This window comes from Oryctolagus cuniculus, chromosome 5 (genome assembly GCF_964237555.1).
Source record: "Oryctolagus cuniculus chromosome 5, mOryCun1.1, whole genome shotgun sequence".
In the NCBI taxonomy this organism is placed as follows: domain Eukaryota; kingdom Metazoa; phylum Chordata; class Mammalia; order Lagomorpha; family Leporidae; genus Oryctolagus; species Oryctolagus cuniculus.
In genome coordinates, this window is record NC_091436.1 from 162,850,436 (window position 1) to 162,867,425 (window position 16,990).

At 52.0% G+C, this 16,990-nt stretch overlaps 1 protein-coding gene across 1 annotated transcript in view; it reads right to left on the reverse strand.

Annotated features, from left to right (window-relative positions):
• BMP6 (bone morphogenetic protein 6) overlaps positions 1–7,439 on the reverse strand; it is a 178,581-nt gene extending 171,142 nt beyond the window's left edge. The window contains exon 1 of the mRNA XM_008262354.4: positions 6,004–7,439. Within this exon, the coding sequence (XP_008260576.2) occupies positions 6,004–6,625 (622 nt within the window). The 5' untranslated portion in view covers positions 6,626–7,439. The remainder of the gene's footprint in view (positions 1–6,003) is intronic.
• Positions 7,440–16,990: the final 9,551 nt, after the last annotated feature.

The following is a 16,990-nucleotide window of genomic DNA, read 5'->3' on the forward strand; positions in this document are numbered from 1 at the left end:
AGCTGCCAACCCTAATCCTGGCTGCGCTGGGACTTCTCTGCCTGTCTGCTGGTTGTGGTTGTCCCACAGCCTCAAAATGTAACTGCAAGGGCTGGCACTGTGGCGTAGTGGGTAAAGCCGCCGCCTGCAGCGCCAGCATCCCATATGGGTGCTGCTTTGAGTCCCACTGCTCCTCTTCTAATCCAGCTCTCTGCTATGGCCTAGGAAAGCAGTTGAAGGTGGTCCAAGTCTTTGGGTCCCTGCACCTGCATGGAAGACCCGGAAGAAACTCCTGGCTCCTGGCTTCAGACTGGCACAGTTCTGGCCGTTGCAACCATTTGGGGAGTGAATCAGAGGGTGGAAGACCTCTCTCTCTGCAACTTTGCCTTTCAAATAAACATTTTTTTTTTAATGTAACTGCAGAGCAGAAGAAATGGTACAGAATAACCTAACAAATGCCACTGCAAACAGAAGAGATTAGATGATATGCAAGAACTTTTCCAGCTGTAAATTCTAAAATCTATGGATAACATAAACTTACCAAGAATCCCAAACTTGGTTAATCAATAAACTTAAGTGGATTATCCAGGGCTAGGCATGTTTCTCTAGAATTAGGGAGAGGAGCTGTGTTCCCAGCCAGGCTCCAAAGTCTCCTTTTACCCATCGGGTGTGGAAATACTACATAGAGACATTGAGAAAAAAAATTTGTAGAGAACAGTATCTTCACAACACTGGTAACCGAACAGAAAATCCAACAGATGGCAGTGACTGGCAATGTGTTACTGATTTCTAAGGCTGGGGTGGATGATGAGCAGGGGGAGCTCGGCTTCTGAGAATTTCTGGCAATCAAAAACCTTAGAGGTGGATGGCACTGGTTGGTTCTTTAGTAACTAATTTTCACTAGAGTAGAGATAGCTTTCCTTCTCCTCGCTATAGTCATCACCACTTTGATGGATTCCAAGCGACACTGGGACCATCCTCTGGCTCACAGACTGCCAGAAGGCAGGAGTTGGCGAGATGGGAGGGAGGCTACTGATGGGGATGATGAGAAGAGAAACAAGGACAACAGAATGTTCTTGTGGGGAGCCCGAGAAGCATGGCGCCAGCCCCCGGGGGACACCCTGCAGCTGGGCAGCCCTGCGGCCAGGCATGTGGTTGGGTGGTGCAGCGCCTTGGAGGGTGGGGCAGGCTGGTTAATGTGCACCAGCTGTTTACAGGCCCAGGCCCTTTGTAAGTTGTCTGTTTACAGCTTAGGGAGTTTTTCAGTTGACTTCTCCTCCTGTTACTCAGATACTTCTGGAAGCTTCTAATCAGACACATGATTATCTGCTTAAAAGATTTCCTACTTTTCTTTTCAAGGCTGGAAGTGCCAAAGACGGTGAACTGGTCAAATTCAGAAGAGAAGAAGATAAACAGAATAAAGCTCCAAACGGAAAAACTGCGACTTTGCAAACTCCATAATAAACTTAAGCATCACCTAGAAAAATTCATTTTTCAACACAGGATGGGAAGCAGACAGTGGAAGACTGATATGTGAAAAAGTTACAACACGTTGACTAGTTATCCAAGAAATTGTACCCACTTCATTTTTCCTCTCCAGCTCAGCTTCTTAAAATACACAGGGGTGACGCGACAGCGTCATATCACCTTAAAGATCCCCCACTCATGGGCTGGGACTTCCAAAAGTCTGAAAAAATGCTTAAGAAGAAAAAAAAATCCACAGGTTTTTCTTTAAAAAAAAATATGCAACAAAGCAAACTTATCTTTCAATTCCATTTTTCCACCAAGTTTGGAATCTTAACTTGAATGCTGAAGGAGCCACAGGATGCGAGGTAAAAATGCTGAATAAAGAAAAGAATTGTTTTGTTTTGTTTGTTGTCTCTTTTCACTTTCCCTGGCACACCCTCCTCCAAGTTAGTCAGTGGTGAGCTCCTAAGCAGAGGCACTAACCGTGACTCAGCACATTTGAGATGCATTTACACCCGTTCTTAGAAGGGCAGGCAAAGGAAGCACCATCTGAGGTTTAAACAATGGTTATCTCCTTGCCCTTCGATCTTCCGCTAGGAACACTGTGTACAACTTTCTTGTTGAAATACCACTGAATTTCACATTGGCTCCTGGATACCTCTCAGGGGAACACCCCCTGCTTCCTCGCACCACGCTCTTCCAACCGAATTCTCCCAAGTGTTTCTGCTGTGAGTAGCTTGCAGGCCGGGGATGCATTCTCTGCTAACAAAGATCTTCCCAAGTCTAGGCAGCTTAGATGAAAAATAGAACTACCGATCCTGTGCTTACGAGGAAAAGACAGTGTGGCGTATCTGGTTACAAATACAAGTAGCGAGTAGTCCGTTTTTTCTTCTAATTTATGTTTCCCATAAGTTGATATTTCCAATATATTCAGTACAGTAAGTTTCTTGTTACTTGAACTGATATACACTGACCCCCTTTTCCGAGCATGATTTGAGCGTTTTATTTCACGCAATTCTAGCATCTGCAGATCAACACCTCATTCATTCAAAATAAGTGAAGTCTGAAATGCAGAGATTCAAAGGAACATGTTTACTGCTCTCCAATGCAACGCATGTTACAAATTAATAGACACATAGATAACTCACAAAAACCATTGTGACGGACACCTAAAAACCATGAGCCTTAATCCCCAATATCTTCCCATCACACAAAATAATCAGGTCTTCCAGACTGGCAAAATAAGAGAGGACCACTTGGTGTGTGGAGCGCGCGGGAGGAAGCCAACAGGTGCTGTGGGGATGGAGAGAGTGCAGGCGGGAGACACAGCAGTCCGAGCTTGGGGAGAACCGCAGAGCAGGTGTCTGGGGACCTAGGCTGTAAGACCTGGGGGCCGTTTCAGGATACTTTCCCAAGGTCACCAGTTTGGCAGGCTGGACGACTGGGCTGCCAAGACATTTTTAGCTTTAGAAAACAAATAGAAAAAACGGCCTCTGTGGCCCTGCTTGAATGCAAGGGCACGAGCTCAGCTGGGCACTGCATGCATCAAGAAGCCGCCCCGGCCGGCCGGAGCATAGAAGGTGACACCTCCCAGTCTGTCCACCCAGAGAGAGTTTAAAACTGTCAACATGGACGACAATGAGCTGGTCGGATGTCCCAGCGACTGAGCTGGGAGACAGAAACTCATCCTGTTGATTCATACTTCCTGATAGTCCTGCTGGCTGACAAGGCTCAGGCTGTTTTAAACGTATTTCATGAGTAAGTTATTCCCCCAGTTGGAGGGAAGACAATGTTTACAATTATGTCACACTTTCCCTTATACTTCCACTGTACAACTTAGCCTGACCTAGTAGGTAGAAGAGCACAGAGCATTGATCTTTCCAAAGGTTCTCCAACCAATGAGTCACATAATTCAGCAGCTAACATGACCTTGACACCAATTAGGAAATCTGTGGCATTCTCCCAGCATCTTATTCAGATTCTACATTGCTAAGCAATCATTTTCTTCAATTGAAGTGTCTTTCTCATGCTAGCACCCATGGTAATCAGATTTTATCACATTTTAGCCAGCTCCTGTGAAATCCTCCAGGCTACTGCTCAATGGATTAAGATTAAAGATACCTGCTTCATTGGCAGGTGGAATGGCTTGCTGCTTGGATCCTACTCACCTATAAAGGTTCTCCCCTTTAATCACCCATGTGGAGTCCAGGTTTGGACCCACAGGAGAGGGACAGTCAGAAGGCCCAGTGATGGGACATGAGGGGTTTGGAGTGGAGAGTTCCCTGGGCCTGAAATGACACCACTGATAAGTTGTCTTCAAATTTTCTAGAGCTCCAAAAATCCTGAGAAACCAGGAGACGCCACACTAAGTCATCATCGAGGCAGGATTAGTTGACAACCAAGTTTGAGCACAGGGACTCAGAGGCAACTTGTACCTACAGGACCGGCAAAGGTCGGCAAAGCAGGTGACCAGGAGAACCTGGAGGGCATGAAACACAGCAAATGCCACCACGGTCGACACATCTGCCTCAAGCCAGCTCTGGAAATTTCAAATGCCACCCAAGGCAGTGCTTCCCAAATACGAGAACCACTTGGGGAATCTTTAGAATAACCCGGATTCCTGGCCACCACCCACACACACTGTGTCTGAACTGAGCATGGGAGGCAGGTGGACATCGGGACCTGTGGAAGAGCAACGTTGAGAAGCACTGATGATCTCTTTCTGGGATGATGCACTGATTTCCTTCAAGCATCAAGATCTTCCGGGTGTGCCAGAGGTTCCTGACCATGGGTGACCATTAGGAAAAAAAAAAATCTACGGCACCTTCTCAAATACCTGAGCCTCCTCCCTCAAAGATACGGATGCACCTGCTCAGAGTCTGGGTTGCCCCAGGAGCTGTCCGATCAGCTCTTAGTCTTCCTGAACCCCAGCTGACGTGAACGGCAGCCAAGGCTGAGAGCCATGGTCCTCCCCCAGGACCCCACTGCTCACATGCCTCCACTTTACTCAGATTCTGATTTCCCCAAAGCAACTGGGAGACTTGGGGGAGGGGAGACAGCAAGCGGTGGGACATATTAAAGTCAGAGAAATGAGAGTTAGGAAGAGCTCTGGTCCTCTGCCCCCTACACATTCCATTGACTGGCATGAGTTTCCTTACATGCTTCCTGGAGGTGGCTCCGCCTTGGAGTTTGCTTCCAATAAACTGTGAAGATTCCTGTCCATTCGGAACCCCTGGCAGCACCAGCAGCCAGCCTGGCAGGCCCGGGAGCTCCCTTCTCTGTGGGGTTCTGTTTCATGGGTTTCCCAGGAGGGTTTCTGCACCACTTGGACGCCAATCCTCCGACCCCTTCCCACACACCTGGCCCCTTGGCTCCTGCCCCCTCGTGCTCTCCGACCCCCTGTCCCGTCCAAAAGCCCCGTGGAATAGAGAAAGCACAGATGCACTTGCAAAGAAGTCACCCAGCTATTTTCCACGGGTGTCGCTCGAGGAATGTACGCTGGTCATTGGCAGTCGGGTTGGACCTAGCTGGGAGATCTGCTCCGGGCCCCGCTCAGGGCCATGCGTCTCACCGGCACAGAAGCAGGCGCAGACCAAGCCTCCCTCTCCCCCAACGCCCCGGGCGTGGCCACCGCACCCCAGCTCTGCCCGCTGAGGACGCCTCTCCCATCCCACGGCCTGAGTCCGCTGGGGAAGCCACAGCAGCACACAGCCCAAGAGTCTCCCGCACACCCTTCTCACTGACACAGAAGAAAACTTCAGGGCGAAAGCGACGGGACTCGGTCGCGGTTGGCCGCAGGACGTGATGGCCGAGCCCGATGTAGCTGCCCTGGAGTGGCCACTCCGTTGCCTGGCAACCGGCTCGGCGGAGCCCAGCACCGGCCCCGGCCCCGGCCCCTACCCCGCGCAGCGTGCGCAGCACGGATCAGGGGCTCAGCCTTCGGGGACAATGGCCGGGGGCATGTGAGCGAGGGCACAGGGCGGATTACTCCAGGCGGGCGGAGACCCGACCCCAAGCGAGGGCAAGCTGCGCCCAGCTGGAGCTGGCGCGCCCGCCGCGGGCCTCGCGGCCGGGAGGAGGAGAGAGGTCTCTCTGCAGCCACAGCCCCCCGACCCACGGCAGGTTTGCAAGGTTCTCCACTGCCGGCGGGCTGCCTGGACGTCGCAATGGGGAACGCGGCACTAGGAGCGTGTGGGGAACCCAGAGTGGCAGCTGGGAGGGGAAAGTGTGTCGGGGAGCCCTCTCCTTCCCCGGGTCGCCACGCTTGGGCGCGACCGAGCTGGGCAAAGGAGAGGGGTGCCCGCAAGGACACGTCCGTCGGGGGCAGCGCTTCCCGAGCCTGGAGCCCCGCGCGTCTCTCGCGGCCGCCGAGCGCAGCCTGGGCGCGGCGCCAGGAGCGCACGACCGCCCACCGCCGCGCAGGTGGCGGCAGCGCAGCCCGCCGGTCCCCGCCGCGCCCAGGCTGGACCCGCGTGCCGCGGCCTCTTCCACCGCCTCGCACCCCACCCCTGGGCCCGGGACACCCACTCTCGTGGTTGGGTTCTCCAAGATCCTTACCCAGGTTCACAAAGCTCATGACCATGTCGGCGTCATTGAGGAAGGCGCTGTCCTGCGCGCTGGTCAGTGGGGACGCGCCGCCTCCCGGTCCCGTGGCCAGCAGGCTCTTGCGGCTGAGATGGTGCGCGGCGCTGGGGAGCGACTGCCCGGGCTGCGACGAGCTGGCCCCTCCGCGGGGCCCTGGCTGCCGCCTCCCCGCATCCGACGGCCCGTCCTCGTCGTCGGCGGCGGACAGGGCGTTGTACAGATCCAGCATAAACAGGGGTGCGGACTTCAGTCTCCCGGGAGGGGGCTCCCCGCCAGGCGGCTGCGGGAGCGCGGGGGGCTGCGGCTGCTGGAGGCCGTGCAGGGGCCTGGGCCGGTGGGGGAGTCCCAGCACCGACAGGATCTCCTTCTGCATCTCCCGCTTCTCGTGCGTCTTGAGCCGCCGGTAGAGGAAGCCGGAGGAGGACTGTGGCGGCGGCGGCTCTGCGCGGCCCCCCAGCAGCTGGCCCCCGGCGGCGGCGGCGGCGGCGGCGGCCGTGGCGGGCGGGAGCGGCCGTAGCGGCGGGGGCCCGCAGCAGCTGCACAGCAGCCCCCACCACCAGCACAGCCACTGCGCCCTCCGCCCCAGCCCCGGCATCCCCGCCCGGCCGGGCTGCCCCCGCGGGCCCCGCGAGGCGTGGAGCGGCGGAGCGAGGCCGGAGCGCGGCCGCGGTGGCCCTTGGCGTGAGCAGCCCCCGCCACCTCTCGGCGGGCTCGCTTCCCCTTCCTGGCCCTCAGTCCTTATCTCTCATGGTCATCCGGGGCGCCCCTTTGCCCAAGGCTGGAGGGTAGGCGGGAGCGGAGGGCGCCGGGACGGCCGCACTCCCTCGCCGGTCTCCGGGGGCGCACGGTCCAGGCCAGGTGCGTCCGTGTCCTGGCTGCGCTGCAGCGGGCGCCTGGCCCCGGCCGGGTCGCGGGCACGGAGGCTCGCTGCGGGCGCACGGGGGCTGCCCTGCGCCCCTACGGGCTGCGGAGGGGCACGCGGGCGGATCACGAGCGGGGGGCGACGACGGGCAGCATCCCCGCGCACGCCGCGCCCCGGCTCTCCGAGCCCCGGTGGAGCTGACCCCCGCTGCGGGAGGGCCCGGGCGCTGGCGACCCGGCTCCCAAAGTGCCAGTCTCCTCGGCGCGCTGAACTCTCCCTGCTCCTCGCTAACTCCGCGCCTCTCCGCCTCGGGCACTGTAGCTTCCCCCTGCTAAAGCGCCGCGCGCCTCCCCAAGCGGAGGCGGCCAGGACTTGCTTTCCGTTCAGGGCTCGCCCGGCTGGCCGAGGGGATGGGGAGGAAGGGGGACCGTGCGCCGAGCGGCGGCCGCGGCGTCGGCGCCGGAATTCGCGATCTCCCGCCTCTAGGCGCTGCGCTCCCCGCGGCTGCAGCCAACGTGGGCTTTCTGCGGCGCGGCTAGCTCAGGTACCGCACTCGTCCCCCAGCGCGCCCCGCCCTCCAGGGTGAGCGACAGGCCAGCAGCCAATGAAGAGGCGACTCCCGCGGGCTATTTGAATAGGCCCGCCCCTTCTTCCACCCTCCCTCAGCCGAGAGGCGTGGCCGCCGCCGCGCGTGGGTTTCCTTCGCGGAGAAATTCTAGTAGGCACGGGGGAGGAGCGAGGCTCCGAAGGCGAAAAGGTCGTTGCTAGGAGGCCAGCTCCCGAGGCTGAACCTGCTGGTCACTTAGGAGGCCCAAGTTGATGCTTTAACTAAATAAAAGCCAAAACGGGTATCAAATCAGTAGCGCCTGGATTAAGCAAGGGAAGGAAAAATGATAGTTTTCTGGGACGCTCCCTCAGGGTGAGCCCCGCACAAGGCAGCTCAGTGTCCAGGAGGTTTCAGGTGGAATACTTGGAGTTATGTCTTCATCCGGGCTTTGGTTTGGCTTCTTAAAGCGAGCACCCAAAAAAGAGGACGTGATCCCGTCATCTGAGAGAAAGGCAGGGCCCTCAGACGCAGCCGGCTGTCATCGTCAGACAAGATGTTACAAATACCGCTGCAAATGCATTTGCCTCCGCAGTCTCCAGTGCCTAGTCACCTATGGATCCCTGAAGCGAACTCCCATTAAGCTCGGGTTTTTCACCTGCCTACAGGTGTGCGGGCCAGAAAGAGAAATTGTAATTTGCTCCCTCGACCAAGCTCACATGGTCCAAAGCATTGGCAAGTGAGACCAAACAGAGATAAAATTATGCAATTCACAGGTTTATGAGATCATGGGGTTTTTGCTGGTCTAATTTTTTTTCCTTTTTTTTTTTTTTTTTTTTTACGGGGAGAGATGGAGGGAGAGAAAGAGATGTCTGTCCACTGGTTCACTCCCCAAATGGTGGCCATGGCCAGGGATGGGCCAGGTCAAATCCAGAAGCCAGGAGTCCCATCCAGATCTCCCACATGACTGCAGGGTCCCAAGCACTTGGGCCATTCTCCAACACTTTCCCAGGCACATTAGCAGGAAGCTGGATCGGAAGTGGAGCAGCTGGGACTTGAACTGGCATCTATATAGGATGCTGGCATTGCAGGCAGCAGCTTAACCCATAATGTCACACTGCCAGTCCACTGGTCCAAATCTTAGAAGCACCTCTGTCTCACGTTGAAGAGAGCCACCCCAGTGGACTCTATTGTTCTGCTAGGCCCAGGCACAGAAGCCATTTGGGACAGTTCTTAGATCTACAGACACCCAACAGGTATTGGTTGCAGGCTCACAGAGCTTCCGATCGCTGAAGGCCAGTCTTGAACTATCTACAGGGGATTTTTTCGTGAGAGCTGAAAATATACCACTACTTGGCCTGGGAGGCATGGACCCTTAGAATTCAAGAGCCTCATCGCTTCTTTCTCCCATCCATTCTAGGGCGTGTTCTGTGGGGAAAAAAAAAAAAAATCTTTGAGATGGTGCTCACCGCAGCCAAGAGCTCCCATCAGATCTGGAATCCAAGGAAGTATATGTGGGCCCCTGCCCAGGGCCTCCTCTTCTCCTAAACCTACTCACACCATCTTCATAAGACTTCACAGCTGGCGCTGTGGCACAGTAGGTTAATCCTCCACCTGCAGCACCGCCATCCCAAATGGGCACTAGTTGGAGTCCCAGCTGCTCCTCTTCCAATCCAGCTCTCTGTTTTGGTCTAGGAAAGCAGAAGATGGCCCAAGTGCTTGGGCCCCTGCACCTACACGGGAGACCCAGAAGAAGCCCCTGGCTCCTGGCTTCAGATCAGCTCAGCTCTGGCTGTTGTGGCCAACTGGGGAGTGAACCAGTGGATGGAAGACTTTTCCCTCTGTCTATCCCTCTCACGGTCTGTAAATCTACCTCTCAAATAAATGAAAACTAAAATAAAAGACTTCTGGCAAGCAGCACATAATAAAAGAAGCCCCAACCAGGGGCAGGCGCTATGGCAAAGCCAGTAAAGCCGCAGCCTGTGGCACTGGCATCCCATGTGGGTGCCAGTTCTAGTCCTGGCTGCTCCTCTTCTGATCCAGCTCTCTGCTAATGGCCTGAGTAAGCAGTGGAAAATGGCCCAAGTGCTTAGTGCTTAGGCCACTGCACTCACATGGGAGACCTGGAAGAAGCTCCTGCCTCCTGGCTTTGGATTGTCATAGCTCCAGCTGTTGTGGCCACTTGGGGAGAAAACCAGTGGATTGAAGATCTTTCTGTCTCTCCCTCTGTCTGTAACTATGCCTCTCAAATAAATAAATAAATCTTTAAAAATAAATAAATAAATAAATAAAACTTCAAATAAGAAGCCCCAACCTACTAGGGCAATGAAGAAAACCCTGGAAAACCATCCAAACCTTCAGCATAGACAAGTCACCTTGGGAGGGCTATGCCACTAAAACACAAAATCAAGCTGTGACCATGTATGTTGTTAGCATGTCTGGGATGGTTCTGATGGACGACACACTTACACACACTCACGCCCTTTCCTTTTCATAGATATCTGCTTGGAAGTAGACAGACCTGTATGACATGGTCTAAGATGGCATTGAGCCATTCAGGGACAACTGAACGTCTGAACAGCTTCTCTGGGTCCACTCTGTGATGGCTTCCTGGTTGGACAGTGCTAGGAAAAAGGACAGGCCAGTGGTGCCTCTGGCTGATGGCTGCGAGGGCAGAGGAGCCTGAGAGAGAGGTAGGGTCAGATACGACACGCTCCTAGGGACAGGAACATTCAACGTGGATTCTTCCTGTATGCCCGGCAGGTACTCCCAACCTGTGCACATCACGGGTGCCGGAAAACACGCAGGCAAGCCCGTGCATCCATTCGGGACCAAGGGCATAGGGAAAGCATTTAACAGCCTCAAAATGGGTACCAGGGCTTCTCCGGGCCAGTTGGAACTCGGCCTCCTGCTTCTGTGACCCCTCCCTGCCAGACACGCCACGGCTTCATGGAAGCCTGAGGTCCTGATGCTGGCAGTGGAGGGAGCGTAGCAGGTGTGGCTTTGGAGCCTGTGGGCAGCTGTGAACCAATCTGAGGGAATCAGAAGTAACTTCGCCCCCTGCAGGACGTGAGAATATTACCTCACTCCTTCCTCTGGTCCCATCTGGGGGAAAGAGGAGGAATTCAGTCGAGAGGCCAGATGTGCGAGCCAGTCTGTGGCGAACATCTGGCCAATTGGCTGACATTTCGTGCAGATGGCCTGCAGTTTCAGGAAACGGGTTGCCTGGCCCATGAAGTGAGGGACCCTCCCCGTAACACACAGGTTTACCCCCACGCCTTCAGGGAATCCTGCGCCCACGTGGCTTTTAAAGCACTGTGCCATTCACACGGCAGATTCTTGAAAAGTTCAAGTGCCCTTGTTGCTTGAATGTTATCGGGGCTGTGTTACCCATGGCTCCTGACCACATCATTTCCATTCTGCAAAGATGGAAAAGGTGCTGTTTATTAGGGTATTAAATATTCTACACCCTAGACTTTCCTGTGAACTCTGATATCAGCCATAAAAGCAACTGTGGTCTTTCACTTTACATTAAATCATGCCTTGGCCCTGTTCACCAGCCTCTCCTGAACATGTCAGTCACTGCTTTTGGTTTGAGCATAAAAGTCTGATAAACTATGTGGCTGTGATGTTTAGAAACCTGGGGACTGGCTTCCTGAGTCCTTGGGAAGCTCCCCTCAAAACACTACATGTTTATGACTGTCATGAAGACAGGAGTATTTTTTTCAACATTCATTTGAAAATGATTTGCTTAAATTTTAGAACTATTCATTTGGAGTAGAGGGAAAAGGAAGTATGTTAAGTAGAGTGTGAGAAATGAACATCAGAGTTAAATGAATACTGCTTCAGAAAGCTACACCTGTACCGCAGGCTTCAAACTCCGTGTCTCATCCAGAAGACTGTGGTAATATTTTCATTCACTCACACCCCCCTTTCCCTGTCTATTCAAAAATGCTGGGCATTCACACTTCAAAATATCATCGAGCCATCATAGTTTCCTACTCATGCAGGACATCTGGTGGCAAAGTGAAAAACGAAGACATAAATCTGTTTCCAGAGATCTTTTTCCAGACTGTAACCCAAATAGCAAATCTGTTACTTGTGTGTGTTTCAAGTTTTGTACACGCTTAGATTTTCAGGATCCTGGGATTTAGGCCATCTATAAAATATTAAGCAATGTTCTTGAAATTTGTTCTTTAGGTTATCGACATGTGCAGCTGAAGTCTCCAGTTATTTTTTTTTTCACGGAGCAAAATAATGCTTGACGTATTTCCATGAGGAGTTTTACCATCCCTGAAGATTTTTGTTCCCAGAAAACCACTGGACACTGAGCCGGGCTGTGTAGGGCACGAGGCTCCCTCGTGTGCACTGGGCTTGAGCCTTCTCCACTCTGATCTCCTCTCTACCCCGTGTCCTGGATGTGTTTCTGTGTCAACCGAGATGGAAACAATATGTAGAGTCCTACCAATCCCCTCAGCTGGTGGGGCCATCGCAGGGACACGTGGAAAACCACACCATGGCACAATCAGGGAAGAATGAAAGCCAAGGGCGGCTTTTAAGGGGCTGGGGGAGGTTGATTTCCCAAGACTGTGCTCATTCACCCATCCGTTCTTTCATTCCACACATTTTTGAATGTGCACCATGTACAAGGCAGGGTTCTAAATGTTGGGATCTCACACCAACAGAGACAGTTACCCTCACACATTCGACATGAGGGATGCAACCAATAAACAAAATAAGAAAATGTAACGAGGGAGGCAGGATGTGGGCCCCACGGATTTTTGCTTCCGGTGTCACACCTGTGACTCTGTGACCTTCCATTGCAAAGGGGACTTTATGGATGGAGTTAACGTTGCTATCCAAGTGATCTTAAAATAGGAAGATGGTTGTGAATGATCCCAGCAAGCCCACAATGATCACAAGGATCTTTAAGAACAGATGAGCTGGCCGGCGCTGCAGCTCACTTGGCTAATCCTCCACCTGTGGCGCCGGCACCCAGGGTTCCAGTCCCGGCTGGGGTGCCGGATTCTGTCCCGGTTGCTCCTCTTCCAGTCCAGCTCTCTGCTGTGGCCCAGGAAGGCAGTGGAGGATGGCCCAAGTGCTTGGGCCCTGCACCCTATGGGAGACCAGGAGAAAGCACCTGGCTCCTGCCATCGGATCAGCACAGAGCGCTGGCTGCAGCACACCGGCCGTAGTGGCCATTTGAGGGGTGAACCAACGGAAGGAAGACCTTTCTCTCTGTCTCTCTCTCTCACTAACTCTGCCTGTCAAAAAATAAATAAAATAAAATAAAATAAAAAGAAAAGATGAGCTCTCTGAAAAGTTCATGGCAAATGCACATTATAAACTAGGCATGGATTTCAAAATACTTCGCACCAAAATAAACTCTTCAGCCCATTTTCCATGAACTTTTTTTTTTAAGTCCCTTGTGCACTCCAAGTGGAACTTGAACTCTCTGGCTGGCTTTAAAGGTGAGCAGCCACAAGCAACGGACCACAGGTGATCTCTGGAAGCTGAGAAAAACATTAGTAAACCCCGTCTTCGTTCCAAATCCTGTCCACAACCCGAGTGAGCCCGGAAACAGAATCTCACTCAGGCAAGAGCCCCAGGGCAGCTGACAGCCTGAATTTAGCACAGCAGGGCCCAGAGAAGCCCACCTGACCTCCGACCTGAGGACATTCGGGAAATGTATTTTACGACACCAGAAGCCATCACTGCAAAGGCCCTGTGGCAGGGGCATTCCTGGTCAGAGAAAGAACAGTAAGGTCAGTGAGGCCAGTGCAGAGGGCGTGAGGGAGATAGCAGCAGGAAACTGCATCAGCGAGCTGGGGGGGGGGGGGGCGGGAATAAAGCCAATGTGGTAAAGGGCCCACCATCGGCGGGATCGGCACATTTCCGGCCATTGTGGCCATCTGGGGAGTGAACCAGTGGATAGAAGACCTCTCTCTCTCTCTCTCTCTCTCTCTCTCTCTGCCTCTTCTTCTCTCTCTGTGTAACTCTGACTTTCAAATAAATAAATAAATCTTTTTTTAAAAAAAAATAAAACCAGACCAGAATGGTGTGTGTGTGTGTGTGTGTGTAGTAATTTCTACAAAATTCAAAGACAAAATTCAAAGATTTGGAGACAAATCTAGAAGTCAGGTAGCAGTTCCCTCCAGAAAGGAGAGTGGAAAAGTGACTGAATGGAAGAAAGAGGGGGCTCCTAAGGGTTGGCCATTTGCTTACGTGGGTGGGAATTACACAGATGGGCCAGCATGGTAGTGCAGCAGGTTAAGCCGCCACCTGAAACACCAGCATCCCATATGAGTGCTGCTTCGAGTCCCAGCTGCTCTGCTGCTGATCCAGCTCCCTTGCTAAGGGCCAGGGAAAAGCAATGGATGAGGACCCACGTATCTGGGGCCCTGCCACCCACATGGAAGACCAAGATGGAGCGCCAGGCTCCTGGCTTCAGCTGGCCCAGTCTCAGTCATTGTGGCCATCTGGGGAGTGAACCACAGCATAGAAGATCTCTGTGTGTGTGTGTCTCTCCCTTTCTCTCTGTAACTCTGCCTTTCAAATAAATAATTATTTAAAAATAAGAATAATAATTGAGTGGTATGCATATGATCTGCGTACCTCTCTGTATATTGTATTACAGTGAGGGTTTTGATTAAAAAAAAAAAAATGAAGTGAAGGAAAAACAACAACAAAGTATGAGATGGGCAGGCCATCGGACAGTTCGGAGCACAGCACTGACGTGAGCCGGCTTTGAGGAGGACAGAAGCTCTCAGGCCAACGCGTAATCAGGAAGAGCAGTTAGGAAATTCTTGTTCACGTTCAGGCAGGAGATGATGTGGTTCATCGGGCACCTCAGAGGGAAGCAGAGGAGGTCAAGTGGACTCTGGATGCGTACTGAAGGCACAGGCTAACGCCACAAGGATGTGCCAACTGCACGTAAGCTCAAGTCATGCCACCAGCTTCTCTCCCTCCTCTAGAAGCCAGCAAAAGACAGGTTTCCCCCACTGCACAAGGCCCAGGATGGGTGTGCATTTGCTGTGGCCTGAGTACACAAAGTTCATGCTCTAACGAGCACAAGATAACAGCTTTACTGTGCCAAGGAGTCTTGAGCCAACCCGTAGTCTCCATGAGCACCCAAACTACCGAAGCCACCCAGACTTTCAGAGGGCGTGCTGCACAATGCCAGCTTGCAACCAAGTCCCCGCTTAGCCTTCTGATAAGTGATGTCCCAGCTCTGACTCTGAATAGAAAATCTCTATGAAGCGTAGCCACTGAGCACTTCCTCTCAAAACATTCCTCTAAATGTGGTGTCCTGAGTGGGATATTATAACAGGAAAAAAGGACATTAAGGAAAAACAAATGGAATTCAAAGTATAGGGTTTTAGTTAGTAATAATACATTAGGATCGGTTCATTAATTGTGACAAATGTGATCATAATAATGGAAGATTTTACAATAGGAGACACAGGCTTTCAGATATGCAGAACTTCTTTGAGCCATCACCTGCTGCCTCCCAGCGTGTGCACTGACTGGGAGATGGGGGCAGGAGCACAGCCAGGTCTCCATTCCAGATGCCCCTGATGTAGGACCTCAAGTATTAGACCAGACACACATCCCCCAGCCCCCTCCACCCATGCCCCACGCACACCAAGACTATTTTCTGTAAAGGTATTTCTTCTACAGCTTTAATCCTAGAGTGTAATAACTAAAGCTCAGCTACCAGGCCAGCACTGCGGCTCACTAGGCTAATCCTCCACCTGCGGTGCCAGCACCCCAGGTTCTAGCCCCAGTTGGGGCACCGGATTCTGTCCCAGTTGCTCCTCTTCCAGGCCAGCTCTCTGCTGTGGCCCAGGAAGGCAGTGGAGGATGGCCCAAGTGCTTGGGCCCTGCACCCGCATTGGAGACCAAGAGAAGCACCTGGCTTCTGACTTTGGATTGGCGCAGTATGTGGGTCGCAGCAGCCATTTGGGGGGTGAACCAACGGAAGGAAGACCTTTCTCTCTGTATCTTTCTCTCTCTCACTGTCTAACTCTGCCTGTCAAAAAAAAAAAAAAAAAAAAAAAAAAAGAGAGAGAGAGAGAGAGAGAGAAACAAGTGTGTAATAACAACAACAAAAAAAAAACTTAAAAAAAGCTCAGCTACCACTTTTGCTGTGGAAAGTAATGTATGCCTTTGTTCCAGTTGGACTGATAATGGCTAGATTTTATCTAAGTTTTTTATTCATTATTTCATTTACTAATCTACATTAAATTATTTAGTATTAATCCAAAGTCAAGCTTCTTGACTCCCAACCTACTGCTCCTTCCACATTGTCTCAAGCCATTCACTGTTGAGATTTTACATAACTAACTTTTGGAGGCAGAGAGAGAGCAAGAGACTGAGAGAGAGAGAGAGAGAGAGAGAGAGTGTCTGTGTGTTTTCATTTACTGGTTCACTTTCCATATACCCACAATAGCTGGGGACTTGAATCCAGGAGCTGAGAACTCAACCCAGGTCTCCTATATGCATGGGCAGGAGTTCAGCAACGTGATTCATCACCACTGCCTCCCAGGGTCTGCATTAGCAAGATACTGACATCAGAGTCAAGGCCTGGAACAGAACACAGGTGCTCTGATGTGGGTGCAGGCATTATAACTAGCATTTTAATATCCAGACTAAGAGCCCACCCCCCAAACTCATTTTTAATTGTAAATTATGGGATTACCTAGAAATTTTAAGTTTACTGCCAAATTTCTTGCCTTCCTAAAGGTTTACTTGAGCATTTGGGGGGGGGGGGGGCAAAATTCCATCTTGATTGATTTATCACTTTCGGTTGCCTTTTGATGTAGTTTTTACAATGGTTCCTCTGGTTACTAAAACACGCACACGTGGTTTATCACAGTCTTTTGGTGTCAATATTTTCTTGCTTCCAGCGATTATGAAAGTCTTACTTCTACTTAGTTCTATTTACCTTCCCAATTTCAAATATCAATATCTTGCATTGAAGATAGTGTTAAATTTTTGTTTCAAATATTATTTATTTTTTAAACTTTTTAGAAGATTTATTTATTGGGACTGGCACTGCAGTGGGTTAAGCTGCTGTCTGTAGCATCAGTATCCCATATGGGCACCTGTTTGAGACCTGGCTGCTCCACTTCCAATCCAGCTCCCTGCTATTGCACCTAGGAAAGTAATAGAAGATGGCCCAAGTACTTGGGCCCCTGCATTCACAGGGGAGTCCTGAAGAAGCTCTTGGCTCCTGGCTTCAGCCTGGCCCAGCACTGTCTGTTGCGGGCCATTTGGGGAGTAAACCATTAGATGGAAGATCTCTCTCACTCTCTCTCTGACTCCCTTTCTGTAATTCTGCTGTACAAATATTAATTCAAAAATATTAATTCATTTATTTGAAAGGCAGGGTTACAGAGAGCGATGGAGAGACAGAGAGAGAGAGATCTTCCAGCTGCTGCTTCACACCCCCAAATGGTTGCAATAGCCAGTACTGGGCCAGGCTGAAGACAGGACCCAGGAGCTTCTTCTGAGTCTCTCACGTGGGTTGCAGGAGTCAAAGCAATTGGGCC